Source organism: Nannobrachium achirus (assembly GCF_963921795.1).
Source record: "Nannobrachium achirus genome assembly, chromosome: 24".
Lineage (NCBI taxonomy): Eukaryota > Metazoa > Chordata > Actinopteri > Myctophiformes > Myctophidae > Nannobrachium > Nannobrachium achirus.
This window is the reverse complement of record NC_137831.1, coordinates 30,470,763-30,496,889: the sequence shown is the minus strand read 5'-3', so window position 1 is coordinate 30,496,889 and position 26,127 is coordinate 30,470,763. Positions and strand designations below refer to the sequence as shown.

Below are 26,127 nucleotides of genomic sequence, written 5' to 3'. Positions count from 1 at the left end.
GCGGTTAATATAAAAAAGAAGAAAAAAAAGTTTCTATCACTCAGATATTTGGAGGACACCCTGTAGTAACTCTGAGGACCCCCTAGGGGTCCCGGACCCCCTGTTGAGGACCCATGTTTTATACATTTGAAAACTTGTGAAATGGGACATTCTGCTTAATGACTTCGTTCTACTTTTGATTGTGTGTGTGTGTGTGTGTGTGTGTGTGTGTGTGTGTGTGTGTGTGTGTGTGTGTGTGTGTGTGTGTGTGTGTGTGTGTGTGTGTGCGCGCGTGTGTGTGTGTGTGTGTGTCGTCCTCCAGGTGACAGAAAGTAAGGCGGAGTTGGAGAAGAGTGTGAAGTTGTCCAGGAAGTTGCGTAAGGAGCTGAACGCCCTGACGGAGTGGCTGGCCGCCACCGACGCCGAGCTCACACAGCGCTCTGCCGTGGACGGCATGCCTCAAGACCTGGACGCAGAGCTGGCCTGGGCACAGGTGACACGCGCACGCCCTCGCGCACAAACACACGCGCGTGGACACCCGTGGGCATGTTTTAACTCTCTTGTTGCAATCAATTAAATCTCTTTGAAGGTCCAAGATGCCATGGTCTCCATAGACCTCCATGTAATTCATAGTGCACGGATCATGCACGCCCATGCTTAGATCATGCACCACGTGTGTGCACGCTGTTCACAGCTTTCAAACAAAAAAATCCGCTTGGAAATCCGTTCAGGCATTCATGAGATAGCAGCCATTATGTTTTTCTGTTTTATGTAAACAAACATGGCTGCCATGTTTGAAAGATGGGGTTGGTATGGGGGTTAAACATGCAATTTCGCGATCGCGATCATGCCTAATACATTTTTTGAGGTCCAAACATTTTTTTGAATAAAAAATGTTTTTTAAAAAAAGAAAATGTTTTTTCTGCCCAAACTCGGGAAACTCGGGGTTGGCACAGGTAGGGTACCTATACAAACTCGGGAAACTCGGGGTTGGCACTGAAAGACATCCTGCATCGTGGCATATTCTATGAATTTTCTAATGTTAGTGAAAGTCTCTGAACGCGTGGCAGTGAATAGCATAATTCGAAAAACAATGTTAGCAGTCATTGAGTTAATTTAGGCTCTGTTGCGTTTTTTTTTTTTTTTTTTTAAATAAGTGCTGGTCACACAGACACAGGCTCACACACAGCCTGCCTGACCCTACCAAGGCTACTGGCTGCATGTTTTCTCATTGACCGCCAACATTGTTTGACCTTCCGGTTACCCCGCAATTAATTGGTGATCCATAAGCTAGCGAATAGCGCCATCCAGCACCACTTTCTACCGAGTCGAGTCTCATTTTTTGCGACTCAAGTACGAGTCTCTTAGCCTCGCAAAAGCCAGACTCTCCAAAAGGAGAGTCTGGGACCCATCCATAGGCAGCTCATTACGATGACGTAGTTACTCACTTTGACTAACAGATTCCTTTACCCAGTCAGTAGCCATCACCGCATCAAGACATCGTCGGCAGAACAGCAAATACTTATTTTACAGATAGAAATCCCAAAAGTGCAAACCCTGTTCTTCTTTTTTAAGTTCCGAGATGCCGTTGATTTCAGATAACTTCGCTTAATGCAGCTTTTATTCGCGATTTGTGAACTCGCTTCGGACATGGTGGCTGCCACGTTTGTTTCCAAAATGTGAGAGGTGCAGCAGCCGCTCGACCAATCAGGGGCGGTGGGAGGCGGGTCGCTCCAAATGCAGCCATTTGATTGGAAATTAGAAAATAATTTCTCGTAATGAGACTGGTATCTTTTTATTTTTAAAGCTCTCTCAGGATTGCTCCCCCCTTATATTTGTAATGCTGAATCTGGACCCTAGTCCTATCAGACGCGCTCAAGCGACATTTTGGCGCTTGAGGTTCCATTTGCTCATACAGAGCTTGGCAAGGCAGCATTTTCTATCAGTGCTCCACTTGCATGGAACAAGCTCCAAAAATCATTAAAAATAAAATATCTGCCGGCCTTAGGCCAATTTAGGATGATGGTTTCAAACACCTTTGTTCTAAACTGTATATGTTTTAATTACTTTAGCTTTTTTTTAGTTTCTTGAACTTTCTACAGTTTTCAAGTATTCTCTTTTTGATTATTTCAAAGGATGTCTGTAAATGTATGTATGTTGTTGTTCATTGTTGTATCTCGGTTGCGTTGTAAATGAGTGCTTGCTCTCAATTGTATTTCCGAGTTTAAATAAAGGTAACAAACAGGGACACCAGACCGAGAAAGGAAGCACATTTTTGATGACGTAGCTCGGCTACGAGTCTCTCACTGGCGTCCCCGTCTCCGGTCTCCAGTCTGTGCAGGAGGAGACGGTGAAGCGGCAGCCCCAGCTGCAGGCGGTGGTGGAGCTGGCGGAGGCCCTGAAGGCGGTGCTGAGGGGCCACGGGGGCCTGGTGGACGACAAGGTCAGCCTGCTGCGCTGCAACTGGATCGCCGTCACCTCCCGCGCCGAGGAGTGGCTCAACCTGCTGCTGGTACGTATGTTGCAGTGCGCGTGTGTGTGTGTGTGTTTACGATTTTTGTGACCAAATAATTTGCACTTTACGATATTATCGCGATAATCTAAATATCCCAACATCCACTATCCGGGCGTGGAACATTTGCCCCAAAAATAGCAGATCTACAAGCGCACAACGTGCTTTGAGCTTGTAGATCGTCTATATATTAGGGCTGGGATGCGATTAAAAATGTTAATCTAATTAATTACAGGCTCTGTGATTAATTAATTGCAATTAATCGCATTTTAATCGCACATCGATATTTGACCTGAGAAGCATTTTTTTCAAGTAAAACACATTTTGTTGTACGAGTGAATCAACAAGTGAGTTTTTTAAATCTAAATTTCGCATCCACTGGGCCAAGCAAAGCGCTCTGATTGGCTACTTCTCCCTTTGCGTTTGTTGTCCCTTCTTGGTTGGTGCATCGCTATGATCGGTATGCCCAAAACTGAAGGTTCTGTGGTGCAAAAACTAAGTGCGATTAAAATGCGTTCATTTTTTTAATCGCGTTAATTTTCTGTAATGAATTAATCGCAATTAATCAGTTAAAGTCCCAGCCTTACTATATATATATATATATATTTTTTTTAAACACTTTATTTTCATTTTTCATTTTCAACAAATAATCATACTTGTACATAATTTTAAATTCTGCAATTAGATCGTCTATTTTTTGGCAAAGAGATTTGGTGGAGAGTGGAAAAAAAGACTGTATCAAGTACCGGTACGTTATTTTCCAGGTCCGTTTGACCAATTATAGTATGGTTAAGTATGGTACTGGATATGCAGCTCGGCAAATAAAAGGTGAATTGATCCCATTGCGTGACGATGATAATGACGAGGATAATTTCACGACAAACGCTAACAACGATTATCGCCCCATCCCTAATGTGTGTCAGAATCGGTCTCTATTGTCACGACACATTTACAAGAAAGGTGGGTGAAATGATGAGAATGATGAGTTAAATTGTTAATGGCGACGATACCATGCTTCTCTCTGTGTCTCTCAGGACTACCAGCGGCAGATGCAGAAGCTGGATGGAGAGATGGCGGAAGTGAATGAATGGATAGACGGAGCGGAGAGAAAGATGGAGGAGATGGACCGAGAGGGCCCCAACGACGCTGTGCTCAAGGTTCTCTTCATTCTCTCTCTTCTCTTTCGTTCTGTTCAGCATTTTCCGCGATTTCTTCCCAGGCACTCAACTCTCAAATACCTGGAACGCGCCCGAGTCGCGTTCGATTTTAACCACTTTAACCATTATTGTATGCTTTAACTTTAGAAAAATAGCAGATATACAAGCTCACAGCGCGGCACCGAGTGCCGCGCTGCGAGCTTGTAGATCTGCTATTTTTGAAAAATCGTGAAAATGAGTGCAAGTCTTTGAATATCTTTGACCCGATCTTTGACCCGACTTCTAAAGCCTTCCTCTAAATCATGCTGTTCTCAAACTTTTTCATGTCAAGGACCCCCAAAATTACAGGTATTTGGCCACGGACCCCCATCTCAAAATATGTTGTTCCAGGGACCACCCAGAAGCAAATATTTGATTTACAAATGTTCGCTTTTAAGTAGATATATTCAAAGAAAGAAAGAAAGAAAGAAAGAAGAAAAGAAAAGAAAAGAAAAGAAAAGAAAAGGAAAGGAAAGGAAAGGAAAGGAAAGGAAAGAAAAAGAAAGAAAAAGAAAGAAAATGGAAAAGACACTAGTATAAACTTCTGTCAACCACGTGGCGTTTAACCCATTCAGAACGGGTACACATTATTGTGTAACATTATTTTATGCTTTAACTATTGAAAAATAGCAGATATACAAGCTCACAGCGCGGCACCGAGTGCCGCGCTGCGAGCTTGTAGATCTGCTATTTTTGAAAAATCGTGAAAATTAGAATTTTGACCCGATTCTATAAGTGTCTTTTGAATCCTTCTAAGATTTTTTGAAAACCCTATGTTTCTATGTCAGCAATCTGGCTAGCCATCGTTCTCAAACTTTTTCATGTGAAGGACCCCCAAAATGATATGTATTTGGCCACGGACCCCCATTACAAAATATTGAGTTCCAGGGACCACCCAGAAGCAAAATTTGAAAATGCATATATTCAAAGATTTGCACACATTTTTTACGACTTTTTCAAAAAAAATTCACTGGCTAAAGCATTCAATAATTCTAGTCCTAAATAAGTGACCATTTGAAGCTTTTTCTTCATTGTTGAAATTCACGACCCTGTGTGTGTATGTGTATGTGTGCGTGTGCTGTGCGTGTGCTGTGCGTGTGCTGTGCGCGTGCTGTGCGTGCTGTGCGCGTGCTGTGTGTGCGTAGACGATGCGCGCGGAGCTGCAGCTGATGCGCGGCAGGATGGAGGAGGTGCGCTCCCTGGCTGACGAGCTGATGGCCACGCGGGGCGAGAACTGTCAGAACCACATCAGACCCCGGCTGGAGCACCTGGAGCACCGCTTTGAGCACATCTCCCAGCGCATCACCTCTGGACTGGTACGAGGGAGGCAGGCAGGGAGGGAGGGAGGGCAGGGAGGGAGGGAGGGAGGGAGGACAGGGTAACTAGGGGGTGGGCGATATGGAAAAATAGTTGTATCACGATACACAATCTTATTACGATTCTTTTTCATGTTGGTTTTTATGGTTTTTATGTATTTTTCAAGTTGCTTATATATAATATATATATAACCACCTACAGTTAGCCGGGGACCCACAAGCCCAAAAGCTCAAGGAATAGGGTAGGACCTGTGATTTTCTGCCGTACTTTTTATTTCTGTTTTATATATTAGTTTGGTCATTAAGGTCCACAGAATGAGAGGCCTGCTCTGCCGGAAACATCGCCAAAAAAAAGTTATGGCCATTTGTATATTCACTGTCCCATTGACTCCACTAGAAATATTAAATAAAAATGGATTCAGATTCATGAAGAACCCCGATGTTTCCAGCAGAGCAGGCCTCTCATTCTGTGGACCTTAACTTCTTCGGTGCCATATTTAAAGTGGGACCTCTTATATTGCCGTTTCGCCAACAAAGGGTTAAAAAAATAGTGTGCACGCTGGTGCACACATTCGTGCACAGATCATGCACTATGCATGTGCATGCTTTTCACAGCTTTCAAACAAAAAAATACGCTTGGAAATCCGTTCAGGCATTCAGGAGAAGGCAGCCCTTATGTTTTCTTCAAATGTAAACAAACATGGCTGCCATGTTTGAAAGATGGGGTTGGTATGGGGGTTAAACATGCAATTTCGCGATCGCGATCATGCCTAGTACACTGTTGGAGGTCCAAAACATTTTCTTTTTCAAAAAATGTTTTTGAATTTATTTTTTATTTTTTATTTTTTTATTATTTTAAAAAAAAAAGACGTCCAAAAGACGGGGAGGCAGGGAGGTCCATAGTTAAAAAGACGTTTTTATTATAGAAAACGTCTTTTTTGGCAGGGTGAGTGTTAATGACCAAACTAATAGATAAAACCGAAATAAAAAGTATGTCAGAAAATCACAGGTCCCCACACAGGTCCCCTCCCATTTTGGTGACTAGGTCCCCGGCTAAGGTAAAAAAAAAACTAGAAGAAAAAGGAGTAACAGACCATTTAGACCAGTGGTCCTCATTATGGGGTACTGGGACTCTCTGGGTTCCTTTTGGGAGGTCTAAATTGATCCTTACAAGCATGTAACTCTGACGAGCTCGCAGCGTGGCACTTGTGAGCTTGTATGTATATCTGCTATTTTTCAATAGCTAAAGTATAAAATAATTAAGGCCCCTCCACATTGGGCCCTAGTATCTCCAGTTCCACTTAACTCAGTCCCCCCTTGTGACGCCCCTGTGTGTGCTCACCAGACTGCGGCTACAGCTAAGGAGTTGGACCAGTACCACAGCGAGGCGGAGATCTGGCTGGGTCTGCTGGAGGAGGAGGCCAACCAGGGGGAGAACCTCCAGGAAGACGACTTCCAGGAAAACAAGGTCAACCTCAGCCCCGCCGTCACCTTTATTGTCACACCACAGGTTTACAGCAGGGCCGACAAAGTGGGTGAAAAGTGTTGTTTTCTTTTTCTCTGAATATATACGAGCTCCCCCGTCGCTCGCAGTCGCCGGGAAAGGGACAAAGGAAGGAAAGAGAAAGAACAAAGAAGACAGGTCCGATATTCAGATATTCCTGATATAGACGGACATACACAAGGAACATGGTTAGAAGAAATGGCAGTGGAAGGAGACAGTTAAAATAGCAGTAGATATACAGTAGTAGTAGTCTAACCTAACGCGGACATTCTATGGCCTCTACAGATCTCGTCGGCTACTCCGGCGTCTCGGAATGGGCGCAGCGGGGGACATGACTCCTGCTGCGGTCCACTTTGAGTAAATGAGGAAGTGATCCACGGTGGAAAACGAGTGATAAATCATAGCGATTTTATAATGATAATGGATGAACCTAAACAAACCAGTTCACATGAACAATACTGATGTAAAATAAGATCTCTGAACGGCTACATATATTTTATATACAATTAAAATGTCGTGAGCCACAGTTACAGTGGTGCTACTGCTATCCCAGGATTTTCTTACTTGAAAAGTCTGGATCCTGAGGCTACAGTAGTAGCAGATACTATACAAATAAATATATATATATATAAATATAAATATATATATATATATATATATATATATATATATATATATATATATATATATATATATATATATATATAGAACAGAGACTGTTGTGCATAATAGTGTGCAGGTGAGACATCATTTAGCATCATATATATCAGGCATGGCATGTTAATGTACAGTACGTTCCAGTTGCGCATACATAAAAAGTAATCCTGCGTGGCGGCCTGTGTCATCAGGAGAGTATGATGGTAGCCAGAAAGAAGCTCTTCAGGAAGATGGTGGTATGGCGTTTGATGCAACGGTAGCGCTTACCTGGCCATACTCGCGGGAGCGGCAAGAATAGATCGCGGCAGGGGGGCGGCGAGTGTCCTTGATGATTCGCTCTGCTTTGACTGCGCGCCGATTCGTATCGCCTCTGGAAGCCTGTCAAAAACCCTTACTTTTCAGGGTTTTCAAGGTAGCAAAAGTAGAAGACCTACAATAAACCAGAAGATTCGGCTGCCCAACCGGGCAGCCGAATCGTCATCAGACGACAGAATGCAGCACAGACCTTGTGCTGCACCACGCAAAAAACATGTAATACATTTAAGTTCAGCTTTGAGTTTAGTGGAGTATTTACAATTTCCAGTACTTTTACTTCTACTCCACTACATCTCAGAGGCAAATATTGTACTTTTACTCCACAGCAATTATTTGAAAACTTTAGTTACTAGTTACTTTGTAGGTTTTGATTATTCTAACAAAACATACACAACCACTTCAGCATCATAAACATTTCGACCATTTGAAAATAGCCAAACCTACAAGCTCACAATGCGTTGCGATGCGACACATTGTGCCTACTTCAAGACAAGTACATTTTGAGGCCAATACTGTTGTACTTTTACTGACACACTGCAACTCTGGAGGAGTTCTGACTCATCTCCATCCACTACTACATCCCTGACCTCTGGGGGTCGGGCGAATCCGCCACCTTCTCACCTCACTTTATATAACGTTACCTCGTCTCTCTGTCCTTGTTGGGAACATTCGGTTCTCTCGCAAAGTCACGATAGCGGCGTGTGCACACACATTCAGTACACACACACACACACACACACACACACACACACACACACACACACAGACACACACACACACACACACACACACACACACACACACACACACACACACACACACACACACACACACACACACACACACACACTCAATCACAAAACGTATAGCTATATTTTCGTTGCCCTACCCCTTATTCCTAAACTTCTTTGCCCTTTTTTACTATTTTGAAAAACAAATTTAAATACTCCAAGTAGCCGATCTACATCTACACGTTGTGAGCTTGTAGATCAGCTATTTGAAATGTATAAAAAGGTTTTTGAAATAGTAAAAAGGGGTTTAGGGATAAGGGGTAAGGCATGGACAACATATAACTCTAATTGAATTCCTTGTACTTCTTCGCATGTGTCTGCACATGTACATTCTTTGTGTGCGTGCGTGCGTGGATGTGTGTACATACGTGTGTGTGTGTGTGTGTGTGTGTGTGTGTGTGTGTGTGTGTGTGTGTGTGTGTGTGTGTGTGTGTGTGTGTGTGTGTGCGCGCGCGCGTGCGCAGGACTGCGAGGAGGTGGCGGTGAACGAGTTGCTGGCGCGCGGGGAGAACCTGCAGAAGAGGGCGCCCGACCAGGACAAGAGAGAGAGAGTCAGACTGAAACACAACCAGCTCAACAGCAAGTACAACACAGTCAAGGTAACAGGCACGCACGCACACACATGTACAGACACACATACTGTAAGGCTGTCACGATTATGAGATTTTACGTGGCGATTGTCAGTTTGTCACACAAATAATTGCGATTGACGATTTAACTGTGTTTTTGTTGCTGAACACAGGAGCTTATGAGTAAAAAATACATGTCACGTTGCACAGAGAAGATATGACAAATATAACCTACAAATACAAAGGAATGACTGGCATATTTAATAACTTTATTCTTCATACCTTTGTGGTGGAAATAACCGATCTACGAGCTCACAACGCATCGAATCGCGATGCCTTGTGAGCTTGTAGATCTGCTATTTCCACTGCTTTTTGATAGTCTTTGAAACTATAAGAACATTTCTCAACGTGGAAATGATTATGACGATCGTGTGAAATAATTGAGATTACCTCAAATGATTGCGATTAGGCGATTATGTAATCATTGTGACAGGCCTACATGCACACAAACACATACTGTACAGTGCACACACACTCTGTAATTTATCCACAGATCAATACAAGCTAACGGTGTGTGTGTGTGTGTGCGTGTGTGTGTGTGCGTGTGCGTGCACGCGCGTGCAGGACCTGCGCGTGACCAGGAACAGGAAGGCCATGGCCATGGCGCCCCAGTGGTACCAGTACCGCAGGAAGTCACATGACCTGCTGGCCTGGCTGGACGACATCCAGCGCAGCGTGGAGCAACTCCCCGACCCCCCCGAGGAGAAGATCGTCAAGGTAGCACGCCGCTGTCGTCGGGCAGGAAACCTCTTATCTGCGTTATTCTAGCTATTTGCGTTTTTTTCGTACGTTAAATTAAGATCCGGAGCCGCTTTAACCATTGTTTTATGCTTTAGCTATTGAAAAATAGCAGATATACAAGCTCGCAGTGCGGCACCGAGTCCCTGGAACATAATTTGAGACTGGGGTCCGCAGCCAAATACATGTAATTTTGGGGGGTCCTTGACCTGAAAAAGTTTGAGAACCACTGATTCAGAAGAAGGATTTAGAAGACATAGAATTGGGTCAACATGTTCAAAGACGCAGCATGGACTCGGCCGCGCTGTGAGCTTGTATATCTGCTATTTTTCAATAGTTAAAGTGTAAAAGAGCAATAATCCGTTCCAGGACTTGATCACACTACGGCGTCACACAAAAGCAGCAAAAGTAGCAGATCTACAAGCTCGCTTCGAGCTTGTAGATCTGCAACTTTTGCCGCTTTTGAATTTTGAATCCTGAAAAGTAAAGTTTTTTGGACGTACAGAACGAGGTTTCCGCCCCACAGACAGAGACGATAATAAGTACATGAACACATGAACATTATACTGTTACACTTCCACCAGCACATACAGTATACTGTATGTACACAAATCTGCATATGAGTATGTACGTACAATCTCTCTCTCTCTCGCTCATCTCTTCTCCCCTGTCCTCCTCATCGCATTCTCCATCGCGAAATATTTGATGTCTCTTTATTGGATTTATTTAAAACATTGGGGACCCTATTTTAACGGCAAGATCTATTAATTTAAGTGCTGCCGAGCAGTGCTACACATGAACTCGGCAGCCGCACTGTGGCGCTCAAATCATTGTAAATGCCAATATGGATTTGTGCACCCGTTGAGTGCCGACGTTTCATTTTCGCTTGATATGTTTTTATAGGGAGACAATACAATCATGGCTGATGCAGCAATTGAAACTTTTCAAGGAATATAGAGAATTTTGAATTAAAACAAATCCCTTGAGAATTGTTGAGCTATGGGCGAGTCGAACTGCAGTGTCCTTACAACCAAACATTTATATTTGCGCTCAAGACGTGGTCTGACCACCGCATTGCGCCCCTTAATTAACATATGAACACCCAATGCTGGCGAGTCTTAAACCTTAAGTGTTCAGTGCGACTTGCATAATAAGATGTTGGCGTCATCACTTAATTAACGCATAAGACCTGAGAATAAGACACTCAAAATTGTTCCCCTAAATGTTTTAATTAAGAGGAGAGAAAATGTTGATTTCCCTCTCCTCTCCTCTCCTCTCCTCTCCTCTCCTCTCTTTCTCATCATCGATTTGGATTCTGTGGTCGAGTCTGTTTGCAATTCAAATCCCCAAAATATAAATATTTCATTTCAAAGTGGAAATCGTTGAAATCGTTGAAATCGGAGTGCTGATCGAGTGCTCCCCCCCGCCTCTCTCTCTCTCTCTCTCTCTCTCTCTCTCTCTCTCATTTCTGAGAAGAATGAATCAGCACAAAGACAAGGAAGGTGTGACCCCTCCGGCCACACCTCCAGGTCTCTCTCTCTCTCTCTATCTGTCTGTCTGTCTGTCTGTTTTCATTGACGTGTGTGTGTTCATTTCCAGATAACCACTATGACATTCCGCTGAGCGGTCTCTGCCTGCCTCATCACCGCAACGCACCACCATGCCACGCTGTCCGTCCGTCCGTCTGTCCGTCTGTCTGTCCCCTCTTTGTCTGTCTCGCTCTTGTTGTCCCACAGCCCTCGTGGGGGCCGTCCCGCCCCCCGTCCTGTCCTACACATTCTCACTTGGGTTGCTTGCTTCTTCTTTTGATTTATTTTTTATTTTTGAATAGCTCCCAGGAAGAGTGCCCCAGCCCCCGATCCCGACCCCGACCCCCTGGCCCCACTCAACCCACACACACAAACAACTTAAGCACAATACATACCCCATTCTGACGTCCGAAACTTTCATTCGGAAAAGGAGCGGTGCTGGAACTGTTCGCTCACTGTTTCGAGCCACACCGCGTCGTGAGCTCATAGTAGTGCTTTCTTAAACTTTTTTTTTCTTTTTTTATGGAAATGATTCGATTTTTGCCTTTTATTTATTATGAAATACTTTAGAAAACTTTAGTTTTTAATGTATGAAAAGTTGTGATTTCTTATTTTTAAAACTTAAATCTCATATATAATACTCGCAAAACATAAAAATCGGTCTGCGACACATAAAGATTGGTCCGAAACAGAAGATTTCCCAACGTCAGAAGGAGTATGTATTGGCCTATTAGCTGTATTTCAAAGGATTGTACCTTCAAAGGATAAAAACACCTGTACTGGTTGATGTCAATAAAAGTCTCAATGGCAGTGTGTGCCTCCTAACTGCAGCACCTATCTCGTCATTTCCTATGGCCAGAAGCGGAAAACATTTTATCGATATGGCTTCCTTGTGCACTGTACAGTATTTGTATTGGTGTGGTTTACAGTAGTCTGGTGTTGCTAGACGTATCAGAGATCTCCGCCTACTAATATACCTGATCAGGTCAAGTCAAGTCACGTTTATTTATATATCTCTACTTCATATGACAAGCGCAGACTCAATGTGCTTAAAAACAAAAATAAACAAGAGAAAATGCAATGGTCAACGAAGACACAGAATGCACATAATGAAATAATTATGATGAACACATACTGTGAGAATGAATTAAAATAAAGTGACAGTAGAATAAAAAATTCTAGACAAGTAAATTCAACGTTGGGGGCTAGAAAAGCTCAGAGAACGGTCGGCTGCTAGGAAAAACCTAACAAATCCTGATATCTGCCCAGTATGAATGATATCAGGATTTGCATTGTTGCTAAAGTGCGGTTTTAAAAAAATATATATTTTCACCCATGTTCAAGCGTGAAATTGAGATCATAATTGTTAGGTGGGAGATCTCCGAGACGCCTGACTACGTGAGACTTCGGTACAAACAAGATATGCTGTCCTTTTCGTTCATGTACCGTGGCGTGAATGTACGCTTTCTTTTCGTCCTGTTTATTTTGTCTTCGACTCCCGAAGTGTGGGGGCTAATTGTGTGTGCGCACTTTCCTACACCCACGCTGGACTTTAAAAAAATAGCCAATAGCGAGTGACCTGCCCCTCACCCCCACTCCCCTGGGTTGGTTTTTCTATCCAATAGGAGATTGGCTCAGAGTTCGAGGAGAAGAGGGCGGACCTTAAGGAGGTGCAGGGCTTAGCCAGTCAGCTGTCAGAGGGCGGAGCCGCCAAGCTAGTGGAGCCCCGCCTACTCCAGTTGAACACACGCTGGGTTGAGGTGGAGGGCAAGTTCGTACCCTTCAAAAGACAATGTGTGAGTTTCCTACAGGCCTGGTTTTATCTTCACTAACCATGATTACCGTTGTTGTCGAGCAGAAACCTTGTATCTCCATATTAACATTTTTAAACTTTCCATGTTTGTTTGTTTTTTTGATAGCCCTACTTCGTTGTATAACCTATTAAGACCTGAGGTCGATTCTACGAATGCCTTCTAAATCATTTGTTTAAAAAATAAATCCAAAATGTAAAAAAATAGTAGATGTACAAGCTCGCAGCGCGGCGCGAAGAGACGCACCGTGAGCTTGTATGTCTGCTATTTTCGAACACAAAGAAAATCTAAAATGACACGGATGCTTTGCCAGTTTTGATGGGATGAGTGTCCCACAAAAGCAGCAAAAATAGCCGTTCTAAAAGCTCTCAGCACTTTGCACTTCGACGCGTTGAGAGCTTTTAGATGGTCTATTTCTCTACTTTATAGCTCTGAAAGTGATCAAGTGTGTCAGGGTTTTATACACATTTTAAATGTTTTGGACATACAAGGTTTCCGCCCGACAACAACCACACGGCATACTAACTGAACTCTCCAACGACAATGTGGCCTGGGTTTCTATTCACTAACACAATAACTCGACAAGACAAGTTTATGTTACTAACGCTATAGCCAAGTTCACATGCAACCAAAGATGATGTCTGCTGCGAATAGGCCTCTTCTATACAAAAGTCTTAAAGGTAGGGTAAGTGATTTCACAGACGTTTCAGTTTCAACTGAAACAGTTTTTTTTTCTCCTCGCAAAGTAATATGTATTAACTTTGTAAAGGAGTAATAAGTGATAAGTAACATATTACTTTCCTAAGTAATATTGCCCAACACTGACAGGGACCTGTATTAAAGGAGTAGTTCACTCCCAAAATGACTTTTTTTCTATTGATTACTCAAGCCATGGAGACTTGAGTTCAATAATGTTTCTCTGGTATTTGTCGCATTCCTAAGACAAAAAAAAGTTATAGAGAGATAGAAATATGACAAATACTAAAAAATATTATTGAACTCAAGTCTCCATGGCATGAGTAATCAATAGAAAATGTTTCATTTTGGGGGTGAACTACTCCTTTAAAGTTAGGAGTATTCATGACCCACTGTCAGGCCACCTGACACCTGCTGAGAAACATTGCTACAGTAGATATTTCTTGTGTTCAGACTGGTCTTTCGAAGAGCCCACTGAGCTCTAAAACCTACAGTTGAGACCAAAGATTCAAGCCGAGACAAAACAAATGTCATTCCAAATTTATACTTTGTTGTACAATGTCGATTTACAAGCTCACGACATGCCTCATCCGTGTTGTGCCGCGAGCTTGCAGATTGGCTATTTTTTTGTATTGTTGTACGTCAGAGCATAAATTAAGCAATAGAACAGAATTACTCTTTGGGGAACTTGGTACTGTGTTGTTTTTTTGTTTTACTATTAAACAGACATTGTTTTAGAGGTCATTTTGATTACAATCTCCCTTTCAAAAGGATCACACTTCAGAGTTGAGTTCATTTTTTTAGGGTTTGTTTGTTTTGCTGCATTGTGGTGTGTTTTTTACACGTGTGTACATGTGAAACGTGCTCACATGCTCCAAGTCTCATTGGTTTTGCCCTGTCTTTGACTCTGTCTCACCGCATGCCCACCCTCCCCGTCAACCACTCACAATAACACGCCTGCCCCCATGCAGTTCCCCGACCAGCCAATCACTGAAGATGTATGTATCCCAAGTCACCCAATCACAATAAAGCACTCCCGAGAACACCACACTCCACAGCTCTGTCGAAACAAGCAAAGTGTATACATCTGACATCATCATAAATCACTTCAAACATGGAGAAATCGTATATTTTTAGTTGGTTTCTCCTGGTGAAACACGTGTTTTGTCATTTAAAAGGGTTGGGTTATGGTGAGATTCTGATGATGATTGAGGGAAAGGGCATCCAGTACCTAACAAATAGCACTGGAGTTTAAAGGAGGACTTCGCCACTTTTCAACCTATCTTCATATAATAGGTCCTCACTAATGTTCATAATAAAATAGCGCAATTTTTTTCTACTCGGTCCAAGTCTCCTAGGAGAGCTGTGGGAAGTTCAGAATCCATCGTCTTGTGACATCATCATTTTCCCAAAAAGAAAATTTATCAATATTTTTAAAAAAAATATTTCGCAAGAATAATGGCTTACACTTTAACATTGCAACTTTTCAGGAATAGAAAGCCTGCAGTTTCTATTGGCTTGGATTCCCAATCGATGATGTCACAAGACGATGGGTTTCTGACCTGCCCACAGCCCTCCTCTGAGAAAAAAAAAAATATATATATATATATATATATATATATATTTTTTTTTGTGAGGACCAATTATATGAAGATAGGTTGAAAAGTGGTTAAGTCCTCCTTTAAGGACAAAACTACCGTAAGAACAAAAAAAGGCTATACGTGCATATGAACAACTAACCACATGAACCCTTGCGTCCCTATTGTGAGGGTGAAGATTTAACAACGAAAATAGACAATTTCTAAAGGTCACTACGGGGAGAAAAGGAGCGGATCAAGCATAGGATGCCCTGTCCAACGAAGTATATACTTTGTGGGGTTTAAGTGGACAAGTGGTCAAACTCTGGTCTCCTTTCATTTCACCACCACACAAACAAGCACATACACAAGTACACCTGTCAGAGGTAGTACAATGTTGTACCGCAGTGGTCAGGATGTGTGGTACAACATATTTTGAGATGAGGTTCCGCCGCCAAATACATGTGATTTTGGGGTTCCTTGACATGAAAAAGCTTGAGAACCACTGATTTAGAAGACATTATAGAATTGGGTCAAAATATTCAAAGACTTTTCACGATAAGAAAAGAAAAAGGTGATCTACAAACTCACTGCGTGGCACTCTGTGAAGCGCTGTGAGCTTGTATATCTGCTATTTTTCCAGGTCTAAATGAGTTAAGCGTCAAGATTAAGCTCGAGTTGCATCTCTTGCAATGAAATGAGTTATAAAAAGTATATTGACATTCTCAATACTACACAGTCAAATCCTTAGTGTTCGACTAAACAAATGAACGCTTATAGGTCTATTTGGTTACACAGTACACACTCTTCAGGAATTAGCATTGAGGATTTTAGCATAATTTGTATCCATCATTATAGAAACAGCAGGCAAACCACAGCATGAGATGGGGCCAAATGTTAGCCATAGCTTTGCATAATGTAATGTAAACGGTAGCTTGGTTTTAGCTTGATTAATAATAATAAAAACACAGTTATATAGAGACAGTAGCACTAAAGCTGTGGTTCCCATAACTTTTTAGCTTAATACCCAAAAGAGAAATTAGACTTTTCCCCAGCACCCAAACTAGTGAAAATGGCATTTTCACTGCTTAAACTTAAACTTTTATTTATGGAACTTATTTTGTTTATTTAATGTATAAAATAGTTCAATATTTCAGTTGTGATTATTATTATTATATCTTTTTTATGGAAGACACAAAAAAAGGGATACTTACTCGTGACCAATAACAACTGGTCTGCAACCCAAACATGTGTCCCGACCCACTATTTGGGAAAGAGTCACACTAAAGACGTCACATCACCCTTTTACTGACTATGGGTGGGACGGTACGAGGTAACTCACAATTTAATACCATATTTGGCCCTCGATATTTGCGATAATTGATGTATTACAAGACATCTGTGACACGATATCTGTAAGTGAAGAAGAAAAGAATACCTATAAAAAAAAGCATACATAGCTGGACACATTAAAGAGCTAAGCATGCAGTGTATGTACAGTATGCTTTTAGGTAAACGATGGAGAGTGCTTTCTTAATAATTCAATATGATAAAATATCGATATTTGCCTCCGCGATACTCTAGGATAACTCTAGGATAAGGGGGAGTACAAGCGATATACAGTATTGTTATGATATGGATTTGTTTTTAATGACATATCAAAGGCATATTCACAAGTGTGGTGGTGAAGTGAAACGACCCAACGAGTAGATATTTGCTGTGGGGGAAGAAACCTCTTATCTCCATATTAAATTAAGACCTGGAATTATTTTATACTTTACCTATTGAAAAATAGCAGATATACAAGCTCATAGCGCGGCACCTCATAGCGAGTGCCGCGCTATGATCTTGTAGATCTGCTATTTTTGAAAAAATCTTGGAACACGTGTGCAAATCGTTGAATATATCATGGTCAAAGCAAACATTTGTAACTCAGATCTTTGCTACCGGGGGTCCCTGGAACAACATATCATGAGATGGGGGTCCGCGGCCAAATACCTATAATTTTGGGGGCCCTTGACATGTAAAGGTTTGAGAACCACTGATGATAGCAACATGAGTTTTTCAAAAAACCTTTTAGAAGACATTATAGAATCGGGTGAAAATATTCAAAGACTTGCACACATGTTCAGGATTTCTCAAAAATAGCAGATCTACAAGCTTGCAGCGCAGCACTCAGTGCCACACTGTGAGCTTATATATCTGCTATTTATAAAATGTTCATGAAATAATAGTTGAAGTAATAATACGTAATAATGTTTTCCTTCCAGTTCTTAATGGGTTAACTGCCTACTTGATCACACTACAGCGTCACACAAAACTATCAAAAATAGCAGATCCACAAGCGGCGTGTTTTGAGCTTGTAGATCTGCTATTTACAGCATTTATTTAAGCTGTTTTGGCATTTTAATCCTGAAAAGTATCAGTTTTGGACATGTGAGGTTTCCACCCAACGGAGGCGACGTTTTGCATTTAGAGTGTGAGAGTCATCCAGGCATCTCCATTGCAGGCGCTGCACTCTCATTCACACTCTATATTCCATAATGACATTGTTCAATTGACTATTAGACCCAGGGACTGCATAACCACCGAACCACTTAACCACTCAAACCCTATTGTAGTTGACCGGAGTCCCTCAGGGCTCTGTACCAGTATATTTTCGGTGGTTTTCAAGGTCCGTTGTTTATGCTGTATTTGAGCCACGGACCACCATTTGATGAGATTTAGCCTCCGACATAACAATTCTTCTGCATTCTCTACTTGTGTAGAATTCTTGTAAATTAAGCAATGCAGATGTTTAACAATATAATTCAACTCTTGAGAGAGTGAAATAAAACCAAATGGACCCATTTCGTTTCATTTTACACTCTCAAGAGTTAAAGATCTTAGTTAAAGATAAGGGTTCATTTGGTTACCAACTCTCCATCATTTAGCTGGCGACCACCTGGAACCCCCTCAAGGACCACTGGTGATCCCCGGGCCACTGGTTGAAAACCACATGGAATAATGTCGCTGAAAATAACAGATCTGTGACGCGCTGTCAGCTTGTTGACCGAGCTATTTTCCTGCGAAAGTCTTCCCCACAATAAGGATGCTATGGGTTTACCAAAAAAAAAGAATTGTGAACTCACTTGTTGTGAGCTTGTCGATTCACTTTCTTCCTTTATTGTCAGATTTGTTTAATAATTTAATTATATGCCCCAAAATTGGGCACGACAGGGTTGACGTGGTTATTGAGCTCTGCATCAAAAGGAGCTTTGTTGACAATAAGCAAAAGAGAAGCATTTATTGGAAAAGGAATGGAGAGCTAGCAATGAGGGAAAGCTGAGGGGGGAAAAAGAGCTGATTTCCATCACTGAGGCCGTATGCTTTTTGAGTCGGTCAAAGCACTGGAATCAGGATTAAACAGCATCACATCCTAAGATTTAAAACAAAAAATCTATTTGACTGAAGCTTTAACTGTAGTTTGAACTTGTCTTGTGATGGTTGATATAAACCAGTGGTGGGAAAAGTAATCTGGATCTCTTCTCCACTAGTCCCCACCCTAACATTTTGGTCTAGTTTTTATCTGTTGACGAAAAATTACAATATATTTAGTCTTTGTTTTAGTCACCATATAGCGTCATCGTCGTAGTTTTAGTCAACAAAATGAACACTGCAACTACAGTAACCATTATGTTACCTTTTCCATTAATCGTATAATCAATATGCACAGTTTTATATATAGAAGTTTTATACATCAATAAACCATTTAAGCTCTATTTTATACTTTGCCGCACAACAATAGTCATAATACCAAATCTACGTACAAGATCACAGTGAGCTATTTCCACTACTTTCACTATGTATTAAAACATATATATCAATTATCTAATTTTTTAATAATCAATTAAATGGTTAGTTCTATCAAGTGTTGTAGCCCTACAACCGACATATCTCTTGACTTCAACCAACTTCTTCATAACTCTAACTCTATAATAGTACTATACAAAAATAAAATACTGTTACAGACAAGTGGCTCTCAACTGGTATCATGATCCGAATTTATGCCTTGATCACTATTAAATTGAACAGAATATATTTTTGTTTTGTCAAACAAAACACAATAAACAACAACCAAGTATTACTGCATAGACAACAACTCTACACTGTACAGGCCTATCGCACCTCCAACGGTGACCATGCTTTCAAACCAAGATCAGTTTCCTTGATTCTATATCGATTCTATTAAATCTTTTAGAGGCAGAAACCTGGCTTTTATCAATGCTATTATTTTAGTCAGTATTGTTGGATGTTGGTTGAAGTCAAAAGAAGTCCCTTTATTAGACGTGTGGTCCCAGGTGTTATTTGTGGTGATAACTAGCATGTGTTTGGAGATTTCATTATTTGGTCGACTTTAGTTTGTACGTGTTCTCTGAACTTTTCCCAAGTTTTTTTTTGTTTTGAATATCCGACTGACTTTGTGTATGTGTGTTTGCTTCCACATGCACGCGTGCACACGCGTGTATTTGTGACGGTATATGTGCGTGTGTGCTTGTGTGTTTGTGCATATGTGTGTGTGCGTGCGTGTACCATAGGAGTACCTGTCAGAGCTCCAGTCCCTGCTCCATGCCGTCTCGGTGGCAGATTTCCAGCTGAACTCTCCTGAATACTGGTCCGCTGTGTACCACAACCTGCCCCAGCAAGAGCGCTGCCTCCAGGTCAGTTATAAAACACACTGGTCTGTCTACCACAACCTTCCCCAGCAAGAGCGCTGTCTCCAGGTCAGTTATAAAACACACAACTGGTAACAAGAGTTAAAAAGCACATTCTAAAACGGCTAGTTCCATTCCTTGATTCTGATTGGTTGGTTGCTGTGGTATATGAGACTATAACCCACACCTTGAATCAGTTTATATCAAACCTTTCCACAGTGTTCCACAGTGCACCAATTATCTGCACCTGTGTAGTTTCTGCTGCCTGGCCGGGAACTACTTTCTTGCAGAGCAGACCTTATTGTGTATTATTAGTGAAATAGAACAGTTTTAATTGGTACATGTCTATGATTTTCATGTTGCCATATTGTGACCGTTTTAGAAGAGCAATAAGCCACGCGAGGCTTGTGGTTACCGGGGTATTATACACCGGCTGAGAGGGTCGGAAACACTCGGCTGTGCCTCGTGTTTCCCAACGCCTCTCAGCCGGTGTATACTACCCCGGTAACCACTCGCTTCTTGTGGCTTATTGCTTTATTATTATAGGTCAACAGTGCTCTTATTTTTACATTCCACAGACCAAAAAGACAGCGCTCTCTGGCCACGTTTGGGTGTTTAGACTGATATCTTGGGCGCCCAGTCGGGCAACCTGAAAGCAATCTCCAACTGCCCAAAAGTTGTATTTACCTGCCAAGCGCAGGTGGGCAACCTTAGGGCCGAATCATACTCAAATTTCAGAGCTGAATTTATTTTGGTCACAAAATCTCGGTGGCACCGAACAGCCGACTTAATGACGGTACCCGCCACCCCGAACCTCTGAATGACGTCATGTTGTAGTTTGGACAGAGCCGAACCTAAATAAATTTGGCTCTAAAAGTGGAGTATGAATCGGCCCATAGTGTCAACGCCTGACTACCCAGTACCCTCCATTCTCATTTTTATAACGTTCCATTTCCGATTGTACAACTTTCACTTGTTTAATCTGTATCCTGTCTTGAGTTACCTATCCTGAAAATGCATTTTCTGCTTAATGAAGAGCTGGAGAGACATGGAGACCGAGCAAACACTCTATAGCAATTACCCTACCTTTAATTATGTGTGTGTATTTCAATGTATGGTGTGCAAATCTTTCAATATATGTATTTTCAAAGCGAACGTTTGTAACTAAAAATCTTGCTTCTGGGTGGTCCCTGGAACTAAATATTATGACATGGGGGTCCATGGCCAAATAAATATCATTTTGGGGGTCCTTCGCATGAACAGGTTTGAGAACCACTGACATAGTAGTCTCTCAAGAACAGACTAACTGAGCTCCAGTTTATTGAAAAGGACCCTTTCTTTGACGATGGCTGGCCAGATTGCTGACATAGAAACATAGTTTTTTTTTTTTTTTAAACTTAGAAGGATTCAAAAGACACTTTCACGATTTTTCAAACTTTCACGATTTTTCAAAAATAGCAGATCTGCAAGCTCGCAGCGCGGCACTTGGTGCCGCGCTGTGAGCTTGTATATCTGCTATTTTTCACTGGTTAAAGCATTCAATAATTCTAGGCCTACATTTAAAAGGACGAATGTATTTAACACCACTGTCTGCCACCTCCTCCAGGAGGTGAAGGGGAGCATTGACAAGCTGCAGGGCCCGGTGGAAGAGGCCCTGGCCAGGAAGGAGGAGATGCTGGCCGGGACCCGGCCCCTGGAGGGCCACAGGATCCAGGACAACGCCCAGCTCCTCCAAACCAACTGGGACAAACTCAACAAGCTGTACCACGACCGACTGAGGTGAGAGGAGAGAGACCAGAGGTGTCAATTGGGAATGGGAAGGTATGGCAGCTGCCATACTACAGGGGGGGAAATGTACTTCTTAAAATAAATTCATCATGCCTGTTGCTAAGGTATGGCAACATGACTGGTGTCTTGCACGAACGCCTTCACAAGCGCGCAAGACACCAGTCATGTTGCCATACCTTAGCTTTTACTGAACTGACTCCACTAAGAGAGACTGATGGAGAATCAATGAATCAAAGAATCAACGAAAGAAAGACGAAGGAAAACACCAGGGCAGTTATCCATTCATTCATTCATTCGTTTGTTCATTCGTTTGTTTGTTTGTTTGTTCATTCCTTCCTTCCTTCCTTCCTTCCTTCCTTCATTCATTCATTCATTCATTCATTCATTCATTCATTCATTCATTTCTGCGAGCTGGCTTCCAGTCACATTAGTTCCTCATTTAGGAGAATTCCCTTAGAACTCTCTTGAGTTTCTCAAATAGGGGTACGCGGGGGTATTGCAGGGGATACAGGAGAAAAACTAGAAAATGGGAATACTTATGTATATTACTGTTGTGGTTAATGATACAACATTAACAGACTTCATGTGAACCTGCTCATCTGTAAATTGTTAAACCAAATTACATCAATACCTTGTCTAGTACAACTGTTACTGAATAGAAAGCAATGTTTATTTGCCATTATGGCGTTTTATTTTGAACATATTGGCATTGGAACTTGAGTTTTGTTGTCTATTTCTCTAAGCAAAATGCTGTAGTCAGGGGCACTTGGCTTCAGAAATCAGTGTAAGTGGTTACTGCAGCCAAAAATGTGTGAGAAGAGAACCACTGCCCTAGAATTCCCTACAATGTTTTATTTATCATTGTACTGTATACACTTATCGTGTGTGTGTGTGTGTGTGTGTGTGTGTGTGTGTGCGCGTGTGTGCGTGTGCGTGTGCGTTCAGGCGCTGGGAGGAGGTGAACGCTAAGTGGCAGAAGTTTGTGGCAGACAAGAAGTCAACGGAGGACTGGCTGAGCGACGCTGAGAGCTCCCTCAAACTGTACGACACCGACCCAGCAGCACACAGACAACACCTCAGGGTAACGCGCACACACACACACACACACACACACACACACACACGCGCGCGCACACACACACGCACACGCACACACACACACACACACACACACACACACACACACACACACAGTATGAAATAGAATCAAATTGTATCGAATAGAATTGATTGGTATCGAATAGAATCAAATAAAATTGAATGGTATCGAATAATAACGGATAGTAGCGAATAGAATCGGATAGTATCGAATAGAATCCAGTGGTATCGGATAGAATTGAATTGTATCAAATGGTATTGAATTGTATCGAATACTATCAAATAGTATCGAATAGATTCAAATAGTATCAAATGGGGCCCACTGTTGGGTCGTGAGGACATTTTAATATAAAAAAGTCATGGTATTTTTTTCTTTCAAACCTTTTCTTTCATTGTGATACCAATACATAGGAGCTTTAAGTGAATATACTGTATGTTATGTATAAATGCAGTACCTGAATGTAGAATGCTTTTATACGTATTTATACGTAAGTACATACATTTTATACGTATTATGAAACATGGAGAGACACACAGCAGTATATATCAGGGTGTGTGTCACAGTATGTGCACGCTCGTACGCACGTGTGCATGTGTGTGTGATCAGAGCTGACCAGTCCACTTTAGCATGCATGTGATCAGCTCTCTTGGCCCACCTGCACACATGCACACCTCGGGGTGCTAAACAAGCGACAGCTTGTGACTGGCTGGCGAGCAGCTGGCACTTCCATCTCCAATATCTCAGGACAGACGCGCGTTCTTTCATAACGCCACACAAAGGACAAGCACCTATAGCGTAGAAGTTAAACCAGAGATTCTCAAACGTTTTTCATGCCAAGGAATTAACCCGTTAAGACCAGTAATTATTTTATGCTTTAGCTATTTATTTATTTTTACTGACTATAGAGCAGTGAAGTCTGACGTCATTTACCCATCCTACCTGGTTCATGTTTTTACCACCCCATTCTGAATTCCCATAGACTTTTTTCATATCGCGTCATATAAGAACTGTGTTCCAAACATAAACAAATGATCTCCACGGTTTGACTCATATGGAAATGAAGAATCAGCTGATGGTGAGAAAACGCTAATGTTACTGTCGCCGAATTAGTTACATTTTCGCTAGAAACAGGCTTTATCAAATATGAGTGACTGACTATCATAAACCATGCAGAGCCACCTCGCCGACAATATCGAGGACACCGTTTGTTTATTTTTGGACCACAGTGCTTATATGAGACGATTTTAAGATGACTCAATGTTATTCTCCATAGAGAACTTACTTATGTGAACCGGGGGATGAGCGAGTGACATCATGACTTCACTGCTCTATATCTACTGCATAGTACTGTGTTCTATTCGTCTGTCTTTCAATGTTATATGAGATACTTTAATGGTTTCCTGTGGAAATAAGCTTAGTCTTTTCTAGGATCTCCTTTTAGTAGACCTTGTACCAGTGAACTGTACCGTCATTAAACTGTACCTTTTTCTATGCAAACTTCTAATTAAGTCTTCAATCAATCAATCAATCAATTGAAAAATAGCAGATTTACAAGCTCACACATTTTAGATTGTAATCAGAGATAAGAAAAGATGAGTGTTAAAAGGTTTTCTTTTACTGCTTTCTATCGTTTAAGGATTTTGATTTCAGTGGGTGGGGGCATGCGTACAAGTAGCTATGGCTTTTTAGACAAAATAATCCCATTCCCAGGATGCACCGCAATCTTTCATGGGCAGATGTGACTTATGGAGGCTAGTATAGTGTTACTGTAAATAGTAATAAAGAAATTGCCGGCTTATTGTGTATAAAAAGACATGTAGCCACTTCTACACATGCCCCCACCCACTGATATCACTAAAACAATAGAAAGAAGTAAATGAAAATGTTTTAACACTCATCTTTTCTTTTCTCAAATTACAATCTAAAATATGAACCCTTGTAGTTAAAAACAAAGTTGTCCTTTAAAGTGTGATTGAAGACCATGATACAGTATCCCGATGACTTCCGAGCATGATTATTTACTGGTCGTTACATTTGTGTGTGTGTGTGCGTATGTGTGTGTGTGTGTGTGTGTGTGTGTGTGTGTGCGTGTGTGCGTGTGTGCGTGTAGGAACTAACGGACGCCATCCCCAGCCAGGAGGTGTTGCTAGGCAAAGTGACAGTAGCAGGGGAAGACATCAGCCAGCAGAGTACGCCAGAGGACGGCACTCAGATACGGACACAAGTCAAAGTACTGAACACACGCTGGGCCAGCGTCACCGAACTGCTCACCGAACGCAAGAGGAGGTTTGTTACTACCATAGACCGTAAAATATATGGACCAAAATACTTCAGTTGCGCTGCATAGAATCCAATGGCTTCGCACTGAAGCCATTGGCGTCTATGCAGCGCAACTGAAGTATTTTGGGTCCTTGGCATGGGTGTCGCCCAATCATAGATTGAAATGCAACCAGAGGAGGCTATTGGCTGCCAACGGTCACGTGCAACCGCAGGTATACATGGGAGAATGTGGTCGGAGCCTCCTGAAATACAGCACACGAAGAAGAACACAGCCGGCTGGTATCAGTTTAGTTGGCCACGCCCCCCGGAACACTATCATCAATTTTAACATAAATGGGACCTTATTTTCACAAAACGCATATCATTGTGATTGAAAGGCAATTTTTAACTAGCGATAGGAACCATAAAGTATTTATGAAAATGTTAATTAAGGTTAGAAAACTGTGTGTGAATGGGGTCCAATGGAGAACAATTCTTTTTGCGATCGGCCGGGGGGGAAAACAGCGCAACTAGCGGCCAATCATAGGAAGTTTTAGTTCCGTATTGGAATCATTTTAAATCGGCGGAACTATGCCCCTGGTTACTACAACAATTACTTCTACTAGCCTACTACTATTACCAGTAAGACTCCCTAATCGGGAGATAAGCGACCGTAGGTGGCTTATCTCCACAAATAGGGCAAACATTTGTTTTTCCAAAATCTTCCTGATCCATGTTGATGACATGAGTGTAGACATGCTGTGTAGTGATATTCGTGATTTTAGGGCAAAAACTGTTGGAGCAGTGTCCAAAAATGTGTTTTAAAAATCGGCCTGAATGTGGCTCTAGAATAGGGCTATGTGAGAAATGAGGGGTGGGGTGTCCGCGTTGCCTTGGCGGACGAATAGGTACCGGCCCCGGCTCTCCCGGACGCTCCTAGCCCGAGTTACGGCATTTTATGTGCGCTGCAGTGGCAGGGGTCCTCCACTGGGGGCGCCACCACTTTTGCATCCGTTCTGGAGCACCAGGAGTCGGTG

At 42.0% G+C, this 26,127-nt stretch overlaps 1 protein-coding gene across 1 annotated transcript in view; it reads left to right on the top strand.

Moving 5' to 3' along the window:
• LOC308280209 (dystrophin-like) overlaps positions 1-26,127 on the top strand; it is a gene marked incomplete at both ends in the record, with an annotated part of 562,770 nt that overhangs the window by 400,697 nt on the left and 135,946 nt on the right. The window contains 13 exon segments of the mRNA XM_080720472.1: positions 302-472; positions 2,312-2,491; positions 3,526-3,648; positions 4,833-5,003; positions 6,349-6,471; positions 8,735-8,869; positions 9,464-9,616; positions 12,792-12,962; positions 19,828-19,950; positions 21,551-21,723; positions 22,678-22,813; positions 24,942-25,113; positions 25,116-25,137. Of these exon segments, the coding sequence (XP_080576598.1) occupies positions 302-472; positions 2,312-2,491; positions 3,526-3,648; positions 4,833-5,003; positions 6,349-6,471; positions 8,735-8,869; positions 9,464-9,616; positions 12,792-12,962; positions 19,828-19,950; positions 21,551-21,723; positions 22,678-22,813; positions 24,942-25,113; positions 25,116-25,137 (1,853 nt within the window).